At 32.5% G+C, this 22,163-nt stretch overlaps 1 protein-coding gene across 1 annotated transcript; it reads right to left on the bottom strand.

The window, feature by feature from the left end:
• Positions 1-1,071: 1,071 nt before the first annotated feature.
• LOC124364829 (proteasome subunit alpha type-7) lies at positions 1,072-22,163 on the bottom strand. Its single transcript, XM_046820603.1, has 6 exons — positions 21,906-22,163; positions 12,492-12,618; positions 11,627-11,740; positions 7,847-7,980; positions 6,140-6,322; positions 1,072-1,351 (listed from the first exon to the last, which is right to left on the bottom strand). The coding sequence occupies exons 1-6, from the start codon at positions 22,008-22,010 to the stop codon at positions 1,262-1,264; spliced, it is 753 nt and encodes a 250-aa protein (XP_046676559.1). The 5' UTR covers positions 22,011-22,163; the 3' UTR covers positions 1,072-1,261.

Genomic DNA, 22,163 nt, shown 5'->3' on the forward strand with positions numbered 1-22,163 from the left:
GAATATGGATTTAGTTAGAGGGATTTACTACACTTGAAATAAGAAATAGGTTTGTGATGATATATGTGTATGTGACAATGTCATCACATAGTTCCACATAGTTAGGTGCATCGTAACGAGGGTTGTTGTTATTATAAAGACAGTTTACTTTGTAATATTTTGAACAGTCTATAAGTTGTACTCAATAAATACACATCTCGTTAACCTATATACAAGTTTTATTATTTAATAGGCATCAACCTAACCTTTTCCAGATCAGAAGGTTAAGTATTCAGATCAAGTCGAGGTCACCAATATAGGAAAAGGTTTGGTTGAGTTCTATTAAATAACAAAACTTGTATATAAATAGTAACGAGATGTGAATACAATAATTGATAGACTGTTCAAAATCTTACAATTTAGACAAAAAACTGTCTTAATAATAGCAATCCTCGTTGCTAGGCACTGAACTATGTGAAAATAAGGCCACATGTATATTATTTTTTATATTACATATTTCCAATGTACTTTGCACCTGCAGCTCCGCTCTCCCCTCCACGTTTTACTACATTTCAAGAGCCTGACAACCCTAAATATAATCAAAAACACACCAAGAGTAGTGGTGTTCTTAATAGATGTTTCTCTACATCTATTTAGGTGAAATTTCACATATGTAAATACTTGTTGTATTTAGTTAACAAGCCCTAATGCAACTCCTGTTAAAATCACCTTCTTTCCAAGATGGTATTAACATTAAAAATGTTTTCAAGTTGAGTACAGTGATATATTTACACTACTCACATCATGTTGAATCTCTCAGTCTAGTCAAGCGTACTGACATCTCACTATGACTGCAAGATTTTATATGGAAATAGATTTTTCTTGGAACTAGTCAATACAGTTTTATGATTTTTCAAAATAGCTTTCTTCATTTTTCTGTTTTGAAGATAAAGTTGTGTTGTCCTTTAAGATCCTTCGTGGTAACTGTGGTTGACAGTACTTTGGAAACCTCGTCTACACCACAAAGTTCGTGAATTTATCATCAATACTGTTTATACTTGCAAGATGGGATTTAAAAGTATATGAAGAAAATTAATATTAGATCATTTTTTTTATTTAATGTTTGTATAAGTATTAGTATTGACTTCTTATGACAAAGCTTTGTTTCTCATGAGTTATTTTAGAATTTAAGGAACTATAAAGAAATTGCAGCATTCAGTTATTTTTAAACTTAGAAAATGTATTTTGTAATGTTAAAAAAACAAAATTTGATAATATAAACTCATTTCTTTTGTTTTTTCTTCTCAGCCTCTTCTTCTTTTTCTTTTTCAATTTCAGCCACATACTCGTCTATCTGTTCTGCATTCAGCATCTGTAACAAAACATTATTACTGTTGTGTTTTGATTTAAGATATAATAAGTACCAGATTTGTTATTTTTATCACTTTTCTAATTTACTCCAATTGGCAATAGTCTTGAAAAAGTGCTCTCATACAAATCTTAAGTGCTTACGTTATGGCAACACATAAATTACAGAAATACATACAGTATTTCGGAACTTAGCCTTCTTAGAAGTATATTCAGTAAAGTATATTCCTGGTAGGAGGAGGACGGTTTTGGTGGGAAAAACGAGCCGTGAATCCCGCTACATGTGTTAGTGGTTTTTCAGAATACCTTGAAGTAAAAAATTTCTAAGATTGTATTCTAAAATTGTCACATAGTAAAACAACTGTGGAATAAACTATCTTTATTTTATCCTGATCAAAATAGACCAATACACTTTAAAAGATTTTTTAGAGGTGAAATCTAAATACACTAGAAAATAACTAATAAAAGCAACAAAATAGTTATATACAACATATATATATATATATATATATATATATATATATATATGGTTACTAGGAGTGAATGAAACGCTGCAGCTTAATCAGCTGGCTGTACAATCTACAGCAGTCAAAGGGTTAAATAGAATATGTTCTTAAATTAACCCTTTTAGGACGAGCGGACTATTAATAGTCCGCACTAGTTTTTGCCGAAGAAGACGATGCGGGCTTTTCAATAGTCCGCACTAGTTTTACCGAAGAAGACGAGCGGACTTTTATGTGCCCGCCGGTTTACGTTTGCATAATACTCACGTAATATCGAAAATACGATGAACAAAAATTAGTTTTCCTTGTAGAGGCACATCCTGAGACAGGAAATGGAGTATTTCGGAACTTATCTTGGCCAAACAATACAACATATGTCTATTTTTAGAACAGCTGCACGTGAGCGCCTATTGTAGTGCCAGTCCGGCGGAGCGCGCCAATTCCGTCTAGTTTTGTTTTACATTCAGTCAGTCACAGTGCGGTCGCGTTGACTATAGTTGATTGTTTCAGATCAGTTATAAACTTAGTGTTTATAGATTTATAGTGAAATGTGTTTTGTTCAACTTCTTTTGTGAATATGGATCAATTTAACTTAGCTGATCACAGCAGTGAACTGGGACCGTGAGTTACAATACTCAGAAAGTGCATCTGAACATTCTAGTTCTGATTTTGTAGACGACACGGACGAAGACCCTGACTTCCAGCTTGAAGATATATTTTATGACTCTGAAGATTTTATTAACCCCCACACCATCCCCGCCCAAAAAATATTAGGTTACCCGTGAGTATACCTTCACATGAATCTGACAGCGAATCTGACAATGTTGACAGTAGGCCTAATGCTGGAAATAGGAGAGTATTGAGCAGTTCTGATGACGACGATGATGATATTGAAAGTGATTGGGAGGAAGTAGTTGAGAGTAGCCCACCTAACATTGAACACCATTTTGACTATCAAGAAACTCCTGGTCCAAAACATATACCACAAAATGCAATAAAACCTATTGATTTTTTTAATTTATTTTTTACTACCGCGACTGATTGAATTGTTTGTCAATGAGACAAACAGATATGCAGAATCTTTTCTCAGGATGAAAGGAGACACCCTTTCTCCAAGAAGTCGTTTCCGGTCCTGGTTGCCTGTCACTGTCCCAGAAATGCGTATATTTATAGCTACAATTCTTAACATGGGTTTGGTAAAAAAAACCAACGATAAAGTCGTACTGGAGTAAAAACTTGCTCTGAAACACCATGGTTTACACGAGTATTTTCACGTGACCGATTTGAAAATCTGTTATCTTTTTTTCACACATGGTAGACACGTCAAAAGTTGCAAAACCCAATGAGCCAAATTATGATGCCTGCGCTAGATTTCAACCAATTTTTTGACCATTGTAACAGATTATTTCCTTTTTTATTATTTATGTAACCAGCAAGTATCAATCGATGAGAGTATGATCGGCACTAAAAATCAAACCCAGTTTAATGCAATACATGCCTAATAAACAATCACCATAGGTGGGGTATCAAGTTATGGGCACTTTGTGATTCGGTATCCAAATATTGTGTTAAAATTCTTTTGTTATAAAGGAAAGGCGTCCAATGAAGATAAAGAGCAAATGAAAAAGTATGGTCTTGGTCCCTCTATTGTGATGAAGCTATAGAAGCAGCAAACTATCTACGAAAAGGGTATCATGTGTTTTATTGACAACTTTTTACCAGCATTCAATTGGCCAATGTTTTGTACAGCCAGGAAACATTTGTAACCGGTACCATTCGCAGAAATAGGAAAGGGTTACCACAAAGTATAAAAAAGAAGTTCAGTGTTGGAGAAAAGTTGTACAACCAAAAAAGAAAATCTGGTTGCGTTGGCATACCCGCGAAAAGAAAACCCAAAAATTGCCCGTTTTATTAGTCTCAACAAACACTACCATAACATCTGAAGAAATTACCAAACGTCGCCGTGGGAGAATTATAAATGAAATAAAACCATCAATTGTGGCTTCCTACAACAAGTTCATGGGCGGGATAGACGCCTTTGACATGATGATGTGTGTATATATTGACGAGAGACGCACAATAAAATATTGGAAGAAGGTTACATTTAACTTTGTTTTCTAGAATGTTATTAAATGCGTATATTCTCTACACACTAAAATGCAAAGAAATACAAATAAAAACCTATGCCAAGATTTTCCATTTATTGAAAATGTTATAGGGGATATTTCTAAATCTTGGCTTGATATGCGTAATGGCGCTGGGGATAACCAAGTCAATGGTAAACCGTCAAAACAAGGAATTAGTAAAACTTTCTCCAAATCAACAAAAAAACTTGCTGGGTTTGTTCAGAAAAAGGTGGACATAGTCAACAATCAAGAAAAAGGAAACGAGCCTCCTATATTTGTTCAATTTGCAAGGAAGGGTGTCACCCGATTTGCTTTCCAAAACATACATGTGCTAACTAATTAGACCATTGTTGTATATAGTGTATATATTTTTGTGAGTGTTTTATAGTGTTTCTTAGCAATACTACATATTTCAATACCTGTGGATATAAATTTGACCTGTTTAACCACATTATATGGTAAGTAAAAACCACTTTAATTGTTTGACTTTTATTTTAGTCCGTTTTATATAATTTGGTACTTTGTAGTAAATGTAAGTTTTTTTGTTGTAAAACAATTATTTCTCAACCAATGTTAATAAAATTTTGTATTTAAACTGAAAACTATGTAAGAAACATAGTAATATTAGTTCCCACAGTAAAAAAAATTTTTTTTATCATAGTAAACTGAAGCCAAACTAATAAAATAAAAAAATAAAATAAAAATTCTAAAATTTTATTTAATTTTTAATTTTTCTGGTTATTGTAAATAGTAATAAATGCTACCATATTGTAGACAATTTAATTATGTACATGTGGATAAAAAATGGTGTAAGGACAATTTAAAATAATGGACTTATAAATATATTTATCAAACTACTACATTTTGCCCAATTTCACCGTCGTCTTCTTTGGTATGTTCGCTATGAAATATGGTCACGTCAAAAAATGCGTACCTAAAAAATAACCAAAATTTTTGTCGTCCTAAAAGGGTTAAATAAATAATCCATGAAATGTTGAAGATGTAACAAGAGATTAAACAATTCCCTACTAACCTTCATGGTTTTTTCCTTATTTCCACATTTATTAGAAACTTAACCCTTTTAGTGCTATAGCGTCTACGTCGTAGACGCTGCGTTTATGTCGAAAAGTGCTAGCGTCTACATCGTAGACGCAGCGTATTTTTATATATATTGATTCAGTTTATGCAAGTTACTGGCTGCAAACGATGACAGTTCATCCAAAAGCCATAGAGTAACGATATTTGTATATTTAATTGCCGACGACCAGCTGTTTATACGTCATTGACGTGAAATAAAAAGGTCAGTTCGGATGTTTACGTTGCGAGCGAACTGACGCTGTGCTTTGTTTACTCTGTTTTATCTTATTTTATCCATTAAATTATGTTATAATTGTGAAATACTACTTCATTAGTATTCCAAATCATTGCATTACTTCATTTTTCATTTGTGTTTTCCGTGTGTGTTATATTTTACTAAGTTACAATGTCTAATAAGAACATTGCAGGTTATGATTAGTTACTTCACATTTTTTTATAGTTTTATTACTGAATAAAACAATTATTTAGGTAAAAAAAGTGTTAACCGTGTTTGAATTTATTCGTTTATAAATAATAATAAAGTTAGTAAAGCATTTATGCTAATAATAGTAAGTGTATTACTTTTTTGCTTGAGCGTTTTAAACATTAGGCCTATATGTAGGGTAAAATTTGGCGCGGACAAATTATTATATTTTTAATCCACCTTATTTGTTGTGTAAAAATCAAATCAAATATATGTAATTTGTTTAGTTTTAGTTGCTTTTTCCGATGGTAGCCTCAGAAAAATAATATAGAATTGTTTACATACTAAAATTGTATGCCAAAGTGAAAAAAATTATAAAAAACATTTATATTATAAAGAAAATTTTTTTTATAACAATCCAAATATGTACAAATGTATTTTTTTTATTTATTTCGGTTTATTGTTTAATTATCTTTAATAAAAAAAAGTAATAAGATATGACCTCAAATAAGGAAGTAGTAAGAAATTTACTAAAACTCTGCATATATGCACTAAAATGCATAGCACTCTTGGGTATGGCAATGCGCCAGACCCCTTAACACTAAAAGGGTTAAGCGATGTAATCAGATACCAAACAATTTTGTATGAAAGCATTTACTAACCTGCATGGGTTGGCCTCTTCTCATGACAGCAATCTCCAAGTTCTTGCGGCCTGACTGAACCACCTCTAGTAGAGCTTTGATGGCCAGCTTCACAGTGCCCTTCTCTGTTGACACATCGTCTACTGTGTAGTGCTTCTCCAAGAATTCTCTGACAGTTTTAGCACTCCGCCCTGTTGCATTTGCCTGAAAAAATTATATTTCAGCTGTAGGTCTCTTAGCTTTATGCAGCTAAAAGTCAAGATCAAGTTAATCATTTGAGTGATATTAAGACGTAACTCATTAATTAACATTTCCTTCAAAGTGACATTCACGATAATTTACACGCAAATCTAATTACATGCAGAGGTTAAGTATGACAAATTCTCCAGTTTGTAATTCACTCACTCTTAATCCTTTCCGGTAGAATTTCCTGGATCCTGTTGTTTCCTTGTACTTTTATTTTCAGTTAAAATTCTTGGCTTTAAACAAAATACTTGTACGAATTTATTAGAACTACTAAATATGTTTTGCTTATCAAGAGTGGTTATGATATTAAACACAAATTACTTGGAAAGCAAAAAATTCTAAATTTACATTATATTTTTGTTGGGTGTAAACTAAAAGATGCAAAAAAAGTTTTATCAATTACACATAAAACATTTTTTAATAACTTAATGTATCTATGTTAAGGATTTTTTATTTATTTGTGATATAACACATGTATTGCCAATTGTACAAAAACTGTAACATCAAGTTTTACAAATACTTCTAATGCACACTAAAGTATTTAAAAACATATATACTGGTTTACTTTTATATATTTGTTTTAACTGAATGTTATAATAAAGCTTTAATGATGTTGAATAACCAAAGTGGCAATATTCAAGTGAAAATGGTTCAATTTATTCAAATGTACAAAGTACTTATCAAAAATATCTGTTCAGTTTACTTTGTCACACATATTCAATTACCATTTTGTATCATACTATTCAATTTAGTACTGATTTACAATAATAAATATATGATATGTAAAGTTGAAATCTAATTTTACGATACTTGGATAGTAGACAGTTAAGTCATTAAAACTAGAAAATGGGTGTATACCTTATTTTACCAGTCAAGAATTTACAAAAACACCATTCAGTACAAATGAACATATTTTGACTAAGCTTTTAAACTCGTAGTTCTAAGTTAAATTCTTAAAACAATTACAATATCAAAATTAGATTCATGAAGAACTTGAATAATAAATATAAATAAACACATTTGCCCATTTTCTCAATAACTATAAAACTAATGTTTAACTGCTTTAAGATGATAAAAAGACAAATATTTAACTATTTCAATAATAACAATGAGTTGTTATACATAAATACAAAATGTGTTTGATTTAGAACGAAATGTTACATTTGTATTACAGTTAATAGGGCTTTACTTACAAGTTTGGTGTTATCAAATTTGTTTCACTCTGGAAGTATTTTTGTTTTAAGTTTATGTTGCTACTTATGTAGCTAATATCTATATAGGAAATTTTTGTTCAAATATTTCAAATTTGCGAACTACTTCCTTCCTCAATGATAGCTAAAATAAAGTGTTCAATGTGCACAACTGATGTTTTACCCTACATTTAAATGTATGTAATATGTATGTGCCTCTGTCTGAAAATGAAGAAAACCAACCTAAACAATAAAAAAACTAATTTTTAAGTAGTAAAAGTGTGTAACTTACCTTCCACTCGTAATATATGCCTGAAGGCTCAGTCTGGTAGAGGTGAGGTTTGCCGTCGTAATCAAATCCAGCTATTAAACAGGAGATTCCAAAAGGACGTCGCCCATTACTCTGAGTGTACTTTTGTTTTAATCCTGAAAAATCATTTTCACTGTATTAAATTTTGTTCACCAAGAGGGGGTACTCAACTTAGAATGTAAAACAACCTTCTGCGACTCAATGTCCACAAGGGTTAAAGCTAAAAGTGTGGTTACAGACCCACAGGACATTTACTAGGACCTTTGAAACTAGTTTATCCAAAATATGCATATTTGACATGGACCATCATAACCAAGTGTTGCTTATATAGACATTAGGCTTCATACAAAATTTCAAGTCTGTAAGTCAATTTATTCTTGAAATGCTTAAAGACAAACAGACAGAAATAAAAAATTATCAGCCCCTTAATTAATAGGCTTTGCTAAGACTCAGTCAATTAAAAGTTAAATACCCATGACATTTTTCTCTAAATTACTACAGTTAAACTTTTAAGAGCACCACATTAGGTATTACCTACATCAAATACAATCCATCCAAGAGGTTTTGACACTAGATACATGTTTTGAAGGTGACACTCCATCTTAAGGCTACAGTTTAAAACTGAATTTGTCAAATCAACAGTAATAATTACAAAACAAAATTTTGTTTTATCACAGATATGTGACTATTGGATGACAATACCCAGCAATTAAACTTGTTACTGTACTTAAACATTTGAATAATATTACACCTAAATTAAAATTTACACTTGAGAAGTTGAAGGAAACAAAAAGCTAAATTTTCTTGATCTCACTCTGGAAAAAACAAGAAAAATTTGATTTTAATATTTTTTGGCTAGCCTACTACTTCAGATCAGACAATCTTCTTCCTACCAATACTACAAACAAAAGGTTGCAACATACAACTACTTAGCATATATAGAATGTTAAATCTACCATTGACTCCCAAGAATTATAATAACAAATGAAATATTATAAAAAATACATCGCAAAAGCAAATGGTTATCACATTAGGATGGTGAATAGGCTTTTAATTAAGTTAAAAAATAAAGTAAAAATCAATGAAATCCAATTAGGGAAAAAATATATGTGTTGAATACAGCCACACTGTACAAAACTGTATTAATAAGCAATTGAAAAAATATGGCTATAATCTCTTGTTTTTAAAACCACAAATAAAATTAATTTTTTTTTAATTCATAAAAAACAGAAACAACTGTGAAAACTTTTTTAATCTGGCGTTAGAAGAAATTGAATGTGCCAGTTGCCTTAAAAAATATATTGGACAAACATACAAAAATATATTGAACGTATGTACATATTGCATTTTATGATACAAATCATTATATGTATAAATAATTCAAGGTCTTAAAAGTGCTGTGCATAATTATATGGGATAGGAAACATGAACACATTAAAAGTGTATGAAATATATTGGGCATTTAATAATAAAGACACAAAGGATGATATTGTAAATTTAAATTTATATTTCCATTCCAACATCATTTTTATTGCCATCCTCAGTCGGAATAAACCTGGATCAGATGTTTCTAATGCCACAGGTGATAAAACCATGACCTGTTCATGGTTCGTGACCTGTTCATGTCACAGTTTGTTGTTGTATTGTACAGGTGTAGGACTACAAAGTTTTAGATTTTACTTCGTTCGTATGAATAGGGTAGTTGTGAATTTATGTTACGCAATTTGCACAAAAATAACAAAGCCATTCAATGTTACACTGTAGTTGTAATGGATGACAAAACCTCTTCAGTTAATATTGGATTCGTTGGAACTACGAATACCTAATTAATGTGTCAATTGAATCCAAAAGGGCATAATTGATTAATATTCACTTGCTAAAGTGACAAAAATTAGAATTGAATTTCTTACAGACCAGTAAAAAATAATGTTATTTCATACCTTGTAGATGATATGATTGCTTGCAACTAGATACAATACCTGCTATGCGCATAATGTACTCCAGCGTGACATGATCCTCTATTGTCAGTTTATCTGACTGACATTTTATCTGTGCTCTGTTAATCAATATTCAACTAGATATATTACCTGCTATATATCGCATAATGTACTCCAGCGTGACAGGATCCTCTATTGTCAGTTTATCTGACTGACATTTTATCTGGTACTCTGTTAATCAATATTCAACTAGATATATTACCTGCTATATATCGCATAATGTACTCCAGCGTGACAGGATCCTCTATTGTCAGTTTATCTGACTGACATTTTATCTGGTACTCTGTTAATCAATATTCAACTAGATATATTACCTGCTATATATCGCATAATGTACTCCAGCGTGACAGGATCCTCTATTGTCAGTTTATCTGACTGACATTTTATCTGGTACTCTGTTAATCAATATTCAACTAGATATATTACCTGCTATATATCGCATAATGTACTCCAGCGTGACAGGATCCTCTATTGTCAGTTTATCTGACTGAAATTTTATCTGTGCTCTGTTAATCAATATTCAACTAGATATATTACCTGCTATATATCGCATAATGTACTCCAGCGTGACAGGATCCTCTATTGTCAGTTTATCTGACTGACATTTTATCTGGTACTCTGTTAATCAATATTCAACTAGATATATTACCTGCTATATATCGCATAATGTACTCCAGCGTGACAGGATCCTCTATTGTCAGTTTATCTGACTGACATTTTATCTGGTACTCTGTTAATCAATATTCAACTAGATATATTACCTGCTATATATCGCATAATGTACTCCAGCGTGACAGGATCCTCTATTGTCAGTTTATCTGACTGACATTTTATCTGGTACTCTGTTAATCAATATTCAACTAGATATATTACCTGCTATATATCGCATAATGTACTCCAGCGTGACAGGATCCTCTATTGTCAGTTTATCTGACTGACATTTTATCTGTGCTCTGTTAATCAATATTCAACTAGATATATTACCTGCTATATATCGCATAATGTACTCCAGCGTGACAGGATCCTCTATTGTCAGTTTATCTGACTGACATTTTATCTGGTACTCTGTTAATCAATATTCAACTAGATATATTACCTGCTATATATCGCATAATGTACTCCAGCGTGACAGGATCCTCTATTGTCAGTTTATCTGACTGACATTTTATCTGGTACTCTGTTAATCAATATTCAACTAGATATATTACCTGCTATATATCGCATAATGTACTCCAGCGTGACAGGATCCTCTATTGTCAGTTTATCTGATTGAAATTTTATCTGTGCTCTGTTAATCAATATTCAACTAGATATATTACCTGCTATATATCGCATAATGTACTCCAGCGTGACAGGATCCTCTATTGTCAGTTTATCTGACTGACATTTTATCTGTGCTCTGTTAATCAATATTCAACTAGATATATTACCTGCTATATATCGCATAATGTACTCCAGCGTGACAGGATCCTCTATTGTCAGTTTATCTGACTGACATTTTATCTGGTACTCTGTTAATCAATATTCAACTAGATATATTACCTGCTATATATCGCATAATGTACTCCAGCGTGACAGGATCCTCTATTGTCAGTTTATCTGACTGAAATTTTATCTGTGCTCTGTTAATCAATATTCAACTAGATATATTACCTGCTATATATCGCATAATGTACTCCAGCGTGACAGGATCATCTATTGACAGTTTACGTGACTTGACATTCTATCTGTGCTCTGTTAATCAATATTCAACTAGATATATTACCTGCTATATATCGAGTAATGTACTCCAGCGTGACAGGATCCTCTACTGTCAGTTTATGTGACTGACATTCTATCTGTGCTCTGTTAATCAATATTCGAGCATCTGCAGTCAGACCTGTAATTCATTTTGGATTATTAAATATACCTTAACAATATAAATTTTTTATTTCAGGATTTATACCTTGTCTTTTCCCAACTTTTCATAAAGGTCTTATAAAAACTGTACAAATAAAAAAAAACAGCATCAATAGTTTTGACTACTATTGTCATTTACTGACGTTAATCAAGTTCTGAAAGCCGTTTAGCTTAAGTTTCTAAGGGATTTTAAATGTTAACGTTTATTTAATAATACTGCTATTAAGATCCACTTTTGAGATTCATATTAATTGTAACAGTATCATACAAATCCTAAGTAAAAATTTTAATTGTTTAAGTATACAGTATTTCAAGATATTGCTTTCAACCCTTAATCTGGTAAAGTGTAACTGGAAAACATACACTTGAACTCTGTATATACTTCACCAAAATGAGGGTGGCACAAAAATTTAATAAAGAAATAAATTTTATGCAGTTAAATAACTAACAATTTGGATAACAACTGGTTTTCTATCTTCCACAATTTCACATATTATTAAGCGGGAAATTATGGAATTGTAATGAAATTATAAAATTAGTCTAGACCATTTGGCAAAATAAATATGCGTACATAATATCTTTATCTTAATTTTCAAGAGTTACTGCATTTTAATAAAGTTATGTAAAAACAATTTATTTTACAGTCTAAATTAATAATCCTCCTGTAGTAATCAGAACAGTATGCAAATTTTACTGCTTATACTCCAACAAATCCTTTCAGTAACACATACCTGCAAAGGCCATCACCACATGATCATCCAGGAGGCATATTTTTCGTACAGTTCTCTCCTCTTGCAGCTTTGCTACAGACTTCTTCTCCACCCCTAAAACTACTACGTCTGCGCCACGAACTCCAACCTGTTAATACAAATTTATTAAAATTGTATCTAAACTATCAGGATCAGTAACAGACAAATTTTAGTGGTTGTGATCAAGAGTGCTCGAAACAGAATAAAATATTACAATACTGTGGTATTACCCGAAGGACACCAGCTTGCTAATTCACTTCCTTTTTGAAGGCAGAAAACAATAACCGATTGTCATAATGACATGTAATTTTCATAGTAAGTCAAATAAAATCTTTTCTTTCGAATAATGTAATTTTTTTTGTTAGGTCACTGGTAAAAAATACTCTTTCAAAAATAATACCTCCAGATAATACCAAATATTGTTAAGTATCACTTAACCATGATTTCCTAATATCGTGCAAGAAATAGTTCGACTTTTAATGTTTCACAATGTCATAACTTGTAATTTTCATACCCTGCAGTAAATATAAAGTAATATATCGAATTACAATTATCGATATTCATGATTATTAAGTCATATATATTCATGAGTAACAAATCCTCGATATACAAGGGTTATTCCAAAAGTAAGATCTGATTTGTCGTAACTATTTAAATTTGGCACCAAGGACAAAACACGCATGTGTGCCAACTCCCGACTCGCTTTGCGCGTCAAGCAGCACCATTAACCCTTTCTGGGCCAGGCGGCAATATATTGCCGCCATAGATCGCATCTGAAAAGTGCCAGGCGGCAAAATATTGCCGTCGGTAACATATGCACCAGGCGGCAATATATAGTCTCCTTGATATTCATCGTTTTCTTAAATAAATACGATGTCAAATGATTAAAGTTTTATGTATTTTTATTCCCTAGTATATTTGTAGATAATTAATATGAATATCATTTTTATTTTGGAGGTCTATTCATTTTTATTTCATAACTGTCCCAAGACATTATCAGCTGACTCGATCTTTTGTTGTTAACTCTTTATGCTTTAGTGTAATCGTACTATTGTATGCTGGATTCTTCTTCATTATTTTATTTTGTGGTTGTAAATATTAGTAGTGTTAGTTGTTACGTGCTTAGCTATTGTGTGTAGTAGTTACAATGACTGACAATTTGCGATCTCACGGGAATGAAATTGTAAATATCACATTTGAAAATAGAAAAAGTGTAAATAAATTTCAAATAAAATTGTGTAAATATTTCTTGGTAAATAGTGTTTTTAACTGTATTATGGATCCTACAATCATCTGTTTACTGGTACATCCATAATGTGAATATTTATTTTAAGTTTCTTGCAATTTAAGAGTCAGTTGCTTTAACATTTATAATATGTTGTGAAGTACAATTATGCGTATTTATACAAAATGTGTCATAAAAAATTTATTTATGAGAGAAATAACAAAAAATGTTGTATGGTTGTTCCTGTCTAAATGTACAATATAATAAAATAGCTTCCCATGTAAAATTATTTTTCCTTTTTTAGTTATTTGCAAAAAAAAGAATAAAGAAATAAAAAATTTTTATGTAATCTATTAAAACATTAGTTTTTTAAATTTTTAATTACCTACTTACAACTACATCTATATGTTTTTTTGTTGATAGTATATATCTATACGAGTAATTTGGTGCAACTTTTAGGTCATTCTCTAATTTTTATGAAAAATTATCAATTTTAATCTAAGTGACTGCAAAATCGTAGCCTGGCACTTTTGACTAGTCACAAGGGGATATGAGATGTGAACAATTTTTGCAACATCTCATATTATTGGTCATGGCCCTGAAAGGGTTAACGTTGTTTCTGTTGCTGTTTATAGTATCTGTTCACAATCTTTAAGACAACTGATCAGCCCGCCGATTATGAAGTAAGTGCATTAATACGGTTTTTGTCTGCAAGAAACATTTCTGCGGCGGAAATTCATCTGCAGATTACTGAAGTTTACGGTCCTAACATAATGAGTGACAATAAAGTGCACAAGTGGGTACGAGCTTATAATGAAGTACAGGAAAATGTGCATGATGGCCGACCATCAGTAATTCCAAACGATTTGGACGAAAATATATAAACGATGAAGACGACGATTCGCTATTTCAGATTTAGAATAGGTTATTGATAAAAAAACAGTTTTTCCATCTCAGCAGCCATTACACTCAAATATCATACACATGATTTAACTTTGTTTGGATTAATTTGGAACATTAATGTCGAACTGAATTACATTATAGACTTTTAAGATTGTATTATGGTGAAGCTACATTTTTGGAAATTAAAGGTTAAAGGCCGACCTGGCAAATCACGAATTTTACATTATCAACGTATTCTGCTCATCCTCCTGAACAAAAATATATATATAGTTTTAGGGGATGCAAATGATAAATAACATGGTTTTAGGGGGTATATTCATAAATAGTCAAGTTTTTAACGTTTTAATGTCCTGTTTGTGTGCTGTGTCTGGGTATTTGTAAATATTATCTGCGGCTGGGACTGATAGCGTATCTGTTATCTGAGCGCTTCAGGGCAGAAGTCAGTGCTTCACAAGATATCGTGTACTGTAGGTTGGATCGAGTGAGTGCGTGACAATCATGGATCAACCATCCACTAGTTTGACGAATCGTGGTGAAATTTGTGTCGTAGTGTTTTCTCTGGCATGTTAAGAGTTTAAGTTTTGACCGACAGGAGATTGTTTCCTTTTTAATAGAACATGGAATTTTTAATAATGGGTGTATTTGTTTGTCGTGCGGTAGCGTATTCAGCCATTCTTTTGTTGCGGACGTGACAGTTACACACCTTCTCATTAGAATAAAAATTAAAGTTTTTTTTTTTTCTATAAATATTTAATACCAAGCAGATAGACAAATGTGTATACAATTTTTCATCCTGAATATAAAATACATAACATTATTTGTTTTAATGCCATATCTAATAGAGTTGGTGTTACGGACGTGACGTGAAAAAGCACCTAGGTTCTGACATAGTATGACAACTGTTTAAAAGTCTGTTAATTATTTGAGAAATATGCAATTTAAAAATTATCTGTGATAGTCTTAAGAAAATTTCCTACTGGGAAACATTAATGTCTAATCAGAAAACATTGGAAATAAAAAATAAAAAAAAATGTAAACATTGTTACGGACGTGACTGGGGTTTGTTACAGACGTGACAATAAAGTAAAATTTCTCATTAAAAACCATTTATTTGACCACAATGCACACACTTTAACATATATTATATGTAATATATAATTAATAATAATATAATCATGTAATATATGTGTGTGAGGGCCTAAAATCGCATGGGCGACGAGAGAAAAATCACGTGAGTGGTGGAAAAAACTTTACCTGATCTAAAACCTGAATAATGTAAAAAAATTACAAGAAGAATATTACTGACTAGTCAGTAACAATAAAAATAATAGTAATAAATAAAATAATGACTAAATTGTCTTAGTGACAGAGCTTGACAAAAGTCCAAGTCCTAACTTTTACAGAGCAACATCATTTTTAAACTGGTAAAGAATTCTACCTCCCTTGGTAATTATATCAGGTTTAGGCAAAAATGCCAACGATCTGGTCACAAGATATAAAGCTTATGTCATTTTCATTAGGCTTAAACGTAGATTTGCCTCCATAAGGTTCCATAAACATAACTTCAATTTCACGATCAGGCTGTACTTCTCCTTGAGTTACTGCCACAAAATTCAAAGTCTTTTTACCCGTGGTAAATGAGACGACAAGGTACACATCCAGCTTCAATTCATCAAATGTGTATGGAGCAGGTTTCGTTGTATTTTCTTCTTCTTCTTTAGAGCTGTCCTCAGAGTCAGTATACACATCCTTAAACCTATAGAAGCGGTCATGATCTTTTGTTAGAGTCATTGAAACTAGAAGGGTTGTCTTCTTCTTCACTTGAAGGTTCATCACTTAAAGATTCTTCTACAATTGGAACTTTTAACATCAAATCAACCGATGTCTTACCAATGAGCATGTAGTTATCGTCATACCCCTGAAAGTGATGCATAGATTGTATTTTAGGTAATCTCAATCAGGTTGTCCCATCTTTTTAGTGAGGAGTGTTGCAACTGAATCTACTTCAGCCTGTGGGACAAATAAAATGACAGTCTCTTTGCACTTTACTTTGGCTGTCTCATAAAAATCATAAAGGCGTGCTCACAAAACATTGCCTCCCTTGAACTTCCCTCCAGACAGTTCTCTTGACAGAAACCTCCCACTCCATCAACTGCCCCTTTGCCGTGCCCCGAAGCAAAAAAAATTCCACTCCAACGTAACTCCAAAATCTTTCTCAGCGTAGCAGACAATTGCGACATTATACCGGCTCTTAAATTGGCCTGCACAGTTGTCTGAAAAAACAATCAACTTATTTACTTGTGGAACTACTTCCTTAAATTTAACTATAATTGCCTTCATAAAAGCAAACACTGAGTTTTTGCTGTGTTTCAAGTCATCACTTATGACAGCAAAAACTGTATACTTTGTCATTGTGCCAAATACAACAGGTAAATATTGTAGTTTGGTTATGAGCCCAGTGAGCGCTTTGAATTTCATCTGTTGGATGATCGAATAATTTTCTGCAAAGTCTACTTGCATTACAGCACTTTTGGGGTTCTTGGTCAAAGATTTTTTACACTTCTCAAAGTATTGTGCCTGTACTCTTTTAATATATGTGTGCGTCTTAAATGCAGCTAGTTGACTGTTTTAATGTTAAAACCATCCTCTTCAACGTTGTTGTAGTATTTTCTACCAACTTAGGTCTATTATTTACTGTTTTCCACTCCTTCCACTTGAGCCTTTTATTCATATCAACATCAGAACTCAGCAGAGTCTCTAATTTTTGAATACAGTTCTCGCATTCATTTGTCATACAGGTCACTGATTCTGTATCACAACAAACTGACCCTAAAAGCTCATTATGAGTTTTTTGGGAATGCAGGATGAAATTTAGATATTGGTTCAATCAAGAACGAGAAGTTGGGCGTGTTTAATGCAAACACATACTGTATGGGGCATCTCACTTAAGGGCAGGATGTGTTTAGGCCGCAAGCTATAAAACTTAGATTTTGAAATCTCGTCTGGATGCGAACTTTTAAAACTGTTCATAAGCCTCTCTAATTCCCATAACCATATGGCGAATTTGGATCAGGCCCCGTTTCCCAGTAAGAGGGTCCTTTACAGATTTGACATCCCTTTTTCCTGGAGCCTGACGGCTAATCTCATCATTGTTAAAAAATTCAATCACGCTCTGTTTGCACTCTTCTGATAGTTGTCTTGATCCAGATTTTCTTGTTTTAAAAATATTTTTAACTATCTCAGGATCAAGGTTTTCATACATTAAACGCTTAAAAACTGCACGTTTTCTTTGACGGACTCTTAGGCAACAAAGCTTTTACCTTCTTCACAGCCTTTCCTAGGGTTCTTGGACTTGTGTAAGAGCCAAGATCAGACCCAGAGACTTCAACATTAACATTTTTCTTTCTCAAACCTGCAACGACGCTGTCTTTCCCTATCTTTTTCCCTTTTTAGGAGTAAAAGTTTATTATCACCATGTAAATCTTCTTTTTCCTTAGCTCTGACGGCTCTCTTACGCAACTTATCTTTCTCAAGATGCTCTTGCCACTTAGTTGGATTTTCCTTCTTCTTCGCTCTGCATTTGGCAACACGATCTCTACTCGACATTTTCTGGAAAAAATAAAACAGGTTATATTAGTTTTAAATAACCACTCCAAAACTATAAGTTTTAAGACTATAACATAACTAGAAATGTAACCTCTTTGTAATCAGTAGGCCTAAGCGGTGATCACATCTGCCCACTTCATCCAGTTGCGGTGTGGGTATGTCCAGTAACTCAGTAACTGGCGAATAGGAATGCCCAATGAAGACAAGTGAAGGTTTAACCTTTACTGTTGTTTAGAATCCATTAAAATTACAAATACTGTAGGGCTATCTAAGGGTTTGATATCACCACTCACCCACAACCTTAATTATATTGGCATACTTTACTCAAACGAAAAGTTTAATGTTTAGCACACATTTTTTTAAGGTTGGAAAACACAAGGCACCATGTAAGCCTAGGCTACTGAAATCACTGCAAGGTACAAAAACAAACTTCAAGTAGGCCTATAGGTTTTAAAAGCACACACAAGCTGTTAAACACTGCCTTTTCCATATCAGACAAGATAGTATCGTGTTTAACAGTACGAGATGTCACGTCTGTAACACTTATCTTTTGTCGAAAATATTTTTATTCATTCACATAAAGACTACCAATTAATTAAAAAAGGTACACTCCTAACTTTTGTAAAATTTCATGTTGATTAACCAACTATTACAATTGGTATTAAACTTTTAGTAGTTTTTTTGTTACGGACGTGACATCAAGAATTGATTTTTGTATTAGTTAAAAAAACCAGCAAAAACTTACCAAATCAAAATGAAAATTTCCCAGTTGAAGAGAAAAACTTCAATCTTCTTGAACATAACCTCAATTTGTTGTTTGGAGGGAAACTATTAACAATGTATCAGCTGTCCAAAAAAAACATATGTTTGGTTACATCTAGCCAGTAAGAAAGCTACAACTTCAAAGCTAAAGAAAATGACAAAAAATAATTTTTTTTGTAATGCAAAATATTATCAGTTCTACTTTTATTAGATGTTTTGAAAGGCTTTATTAACGGTTATATTAGGAAATTCAGTAATTAATTTTTATACCCTTAGGTGTATGTTTGAAAAGAATGGCTGTATTGTTTTTAAACTGGGAGACTTTGATGCTTCGTTGTGACAGAAAAATTTGTAAAAGTAGTTAAAAATGTTTTGAATGTCGTAATTTTTAAAAATCGGCCCGGGCAGGTTCCTTTTTTTGAAAGAACGCACTTAGACATAGAGACATATTTTGGTTTGGTGACCACATTGTTGCATTTGAAGCCAGCGAGACAACGCTATATTTCGATGGAGTTTGGCGTTCTGCACGTTCTTGGAACACACTAATGGTAAGTGTTCTCTATTAACCCTTTGAGTGCCACAGCGTCGCTAATTTTGATGGTACAAAAAGTGCATAAAGTGCCAGCGTCGCCAATTTTGACGTTTCGTATTTTGATAATATTTTATATAGTACAAGATTATTTTGGCCAAATAATCAGACGGCTGTATTCAATAGCTTCCAAACTATCAATAAATACGAGTTTTATGTTGTTTCTCTACTATTTTATCTGTGAAACTTATGTTGATTGGGTACTTATCAAGAAGCCACTATTTTTGGACGAGTTTTCCTTATCGGGGACAAAATAAATTACAGTATTTAAAACAACTGACTTTATTTAACCTATTTTGGAATTTACAAGTTATTACGACAATCAATTAAATAAAAAACTATAAGAACAACGTTTCATTATTCGAAAATGTCAGGTCATTCGTGTGTCTATTTGGAGACGATTTGGAGATAGGAAGTATGGCTCATCGAGTATTTTTCGATTCATTATGGAAGAAGGAACGTATAATGAAGTTTATTTTGATCTCTGATAAGGAAAACTCGTCCAAAAATAGTGGGCTGTGATAATAACGAAGTACCTGTGCGATGATTCTGTCTTCCAGTCACGCGACATAGCGGACGAGTACCGTGTTGCGTAACGGCTTTTCCTGTTGTTTATGTGCCGATAACCAAGCATTTGAGTAAATACAAAATAAAATAGTAACTTATACAGTATTTTACTGTATTTCTTTACAAAAGTAATGTATGATTTGAGTTGTGTTCAAGCGAAAAACATGAATTTTCAGTGTAAATATTATTAGGGTTATTATTTAGTAAATGTTAACTTTTATGTAAATATTTTAGCAAGTATTTGTTTCTAAATTTACTAATCATATTTATTTGTGTTGTATTAATGTTTTATTAGATTGATTGGGAAAACTACATCATTACTAAGTAATTTCTAAACTCTGACAAATGAAGTACAGTTCATAAAATGTCGGTACCGGGCAGCATTTTGTTCATGGCCTTTATCATGGTATAAAGAAAAAAAATCTGAAAAATACCGTATACACACAAATTAGGTCGAAACTTAACTTTTTATACAAAAGTAAAAAACTTTTTTTATAAATACCACTGTCATTTTTATATTTTTGTAAATCAAATTTTATTTGTAACTATATGTATCATATTCTGCATTTAATAAGAAAAAAAACAACAACAAAATGATGGAAATCTGTTTGGTAGTTATTTTACAACAGCTTTTTTCCCAAAAACTTACAAATATGCGAAAAACAGTGTGGCACTTTATGCACATGCCTTCGGAAAATACCCGTGGCACTCAAAGGGTTAATGTCCATTTATATATATGTATATTAGAGGCTTTCATTATTTATTAAGATTTTACACTGTACATAATTGCCTTTGTATTACAATTCAATTTATATTTCTGATCAACCCCTCTAGAATTTGATATTTTACTGATAGGTACTATCGCGAGGGATGTTTTTCTTTCGTTGACATCAGCGCAGGGCAGCACCTGCCGCAGCGCGTACTTGTCAGCCACTCGTCTCAACCTGATAACAACTAATTAATTTATAGCTCGAAATTAAGAAAAACATTGTTCATTAGGGTCAAAATTCTGCTCATTTCATAATTAGTTTTCATTTATGTTTGCAAAGATGACGCTGCATCCGATGACATCATCACGAGGTTGAATCACGGGCACAAAAGGTCATGTGATGCCCGACATGGCTGTACAACATGGAAATATTGCTCCGCACGTCAACAGTTGTTCCATTTTTATGTTCTACAACTTCGTTATTTCTCATTTGCACCCCATCAAACCTTATAGTGTTTTGTTCTGTAGGAGGATTCCAATAAGTTAATAAAGCAAAACTCGTATTTTGCCGCTCCAGCCGTTACTTTCACAATTACCATATTTTTATATGTCAAAGAAATGTACATATTTGAGATTACATAAAATAATACAACTTTACTAAGTCTGAGCAGCGATCGGCTGAACAGTGTACTTACAATAACTTTGTAGGGTCTGTCATTTAAATCATTCTAATCGATATTCGATTCCATTTGAGTGTTATGCGCTCATCATACTGCAGGCCTCCTAATCTGCATTAGAACTACGAGAAGTGGCTCCCATAAACTTTACTGCAAGTTTACGGTTTGACAGATAAGAAAAGAACGTAAATTAGGCTAGGTTTCCATTATCACCATAGGATTTAAGTTTGTTGGAGGTGACTATGACACAAAGCCTAAAGCCTTTGAGAAATCTATGTAAACTATCCACCTACTTGCCATCACCAATCATTAATATACAGTACATTAATATTTGAACAAAGCCTGTACGATTACTTACTGCAGTAGATCCTTTACGTACAGCTTCTTGAGCGTATTCTACCTGGAGAAGATGACCATCCGGTGAGAAAACAGTAATAGCCCTGTCATATCTTGACGTGCCCATTTTAAATACAAATAAAGATAATTAAAATAAAGTAAAATTCCTTCGATCAGACTAACTGAATAAAGATTGTATACGAAGAAAAACGGACGTTATATTTTGAGGCTCAATAAGTGCAAATTCACGCTTAACCTCACTGACAAACCAAACCAATAA

This window comes from Homalodisca vitripennis, chromosome 6 (assembly GCF_021130785.1).
Source record: "Homalodisca vitripennis isolate AUS2020 chromosome 6, UT_GWSS_2.1, whole genome shotgun sequence".
NCBI lineage: Eukaryota > Metazoa > Arthropoda > Insecta > Hemiptera > Cicadellidae > Homalodisca > Homalodisca vitripennis.

Bases quoted from the DNA above. Each gene is read 5' to 3' on its own strand.
- LOC124364829 (XM_046820603.1), bottom strand. From the start codon at position 22,010: ATGGGCACGTCAAGATATGACAGGGCTATTACTGTTTTCTCACCGGAT. The intron at 7,981-11,626 runs GTAATATATCTA...ATGATTTTTCAG, and splicing joins CATTACTCGATATATAGCAG to GATTAAAACAAAAGTACACT. The intron at 1,352-6,139 runs GTTAGTAAATGC...GTTTTGTTACAG, and splicing joins GAAGAGGCCAACCCATGCAG to ATGCTGAATGCAGAACAGAT.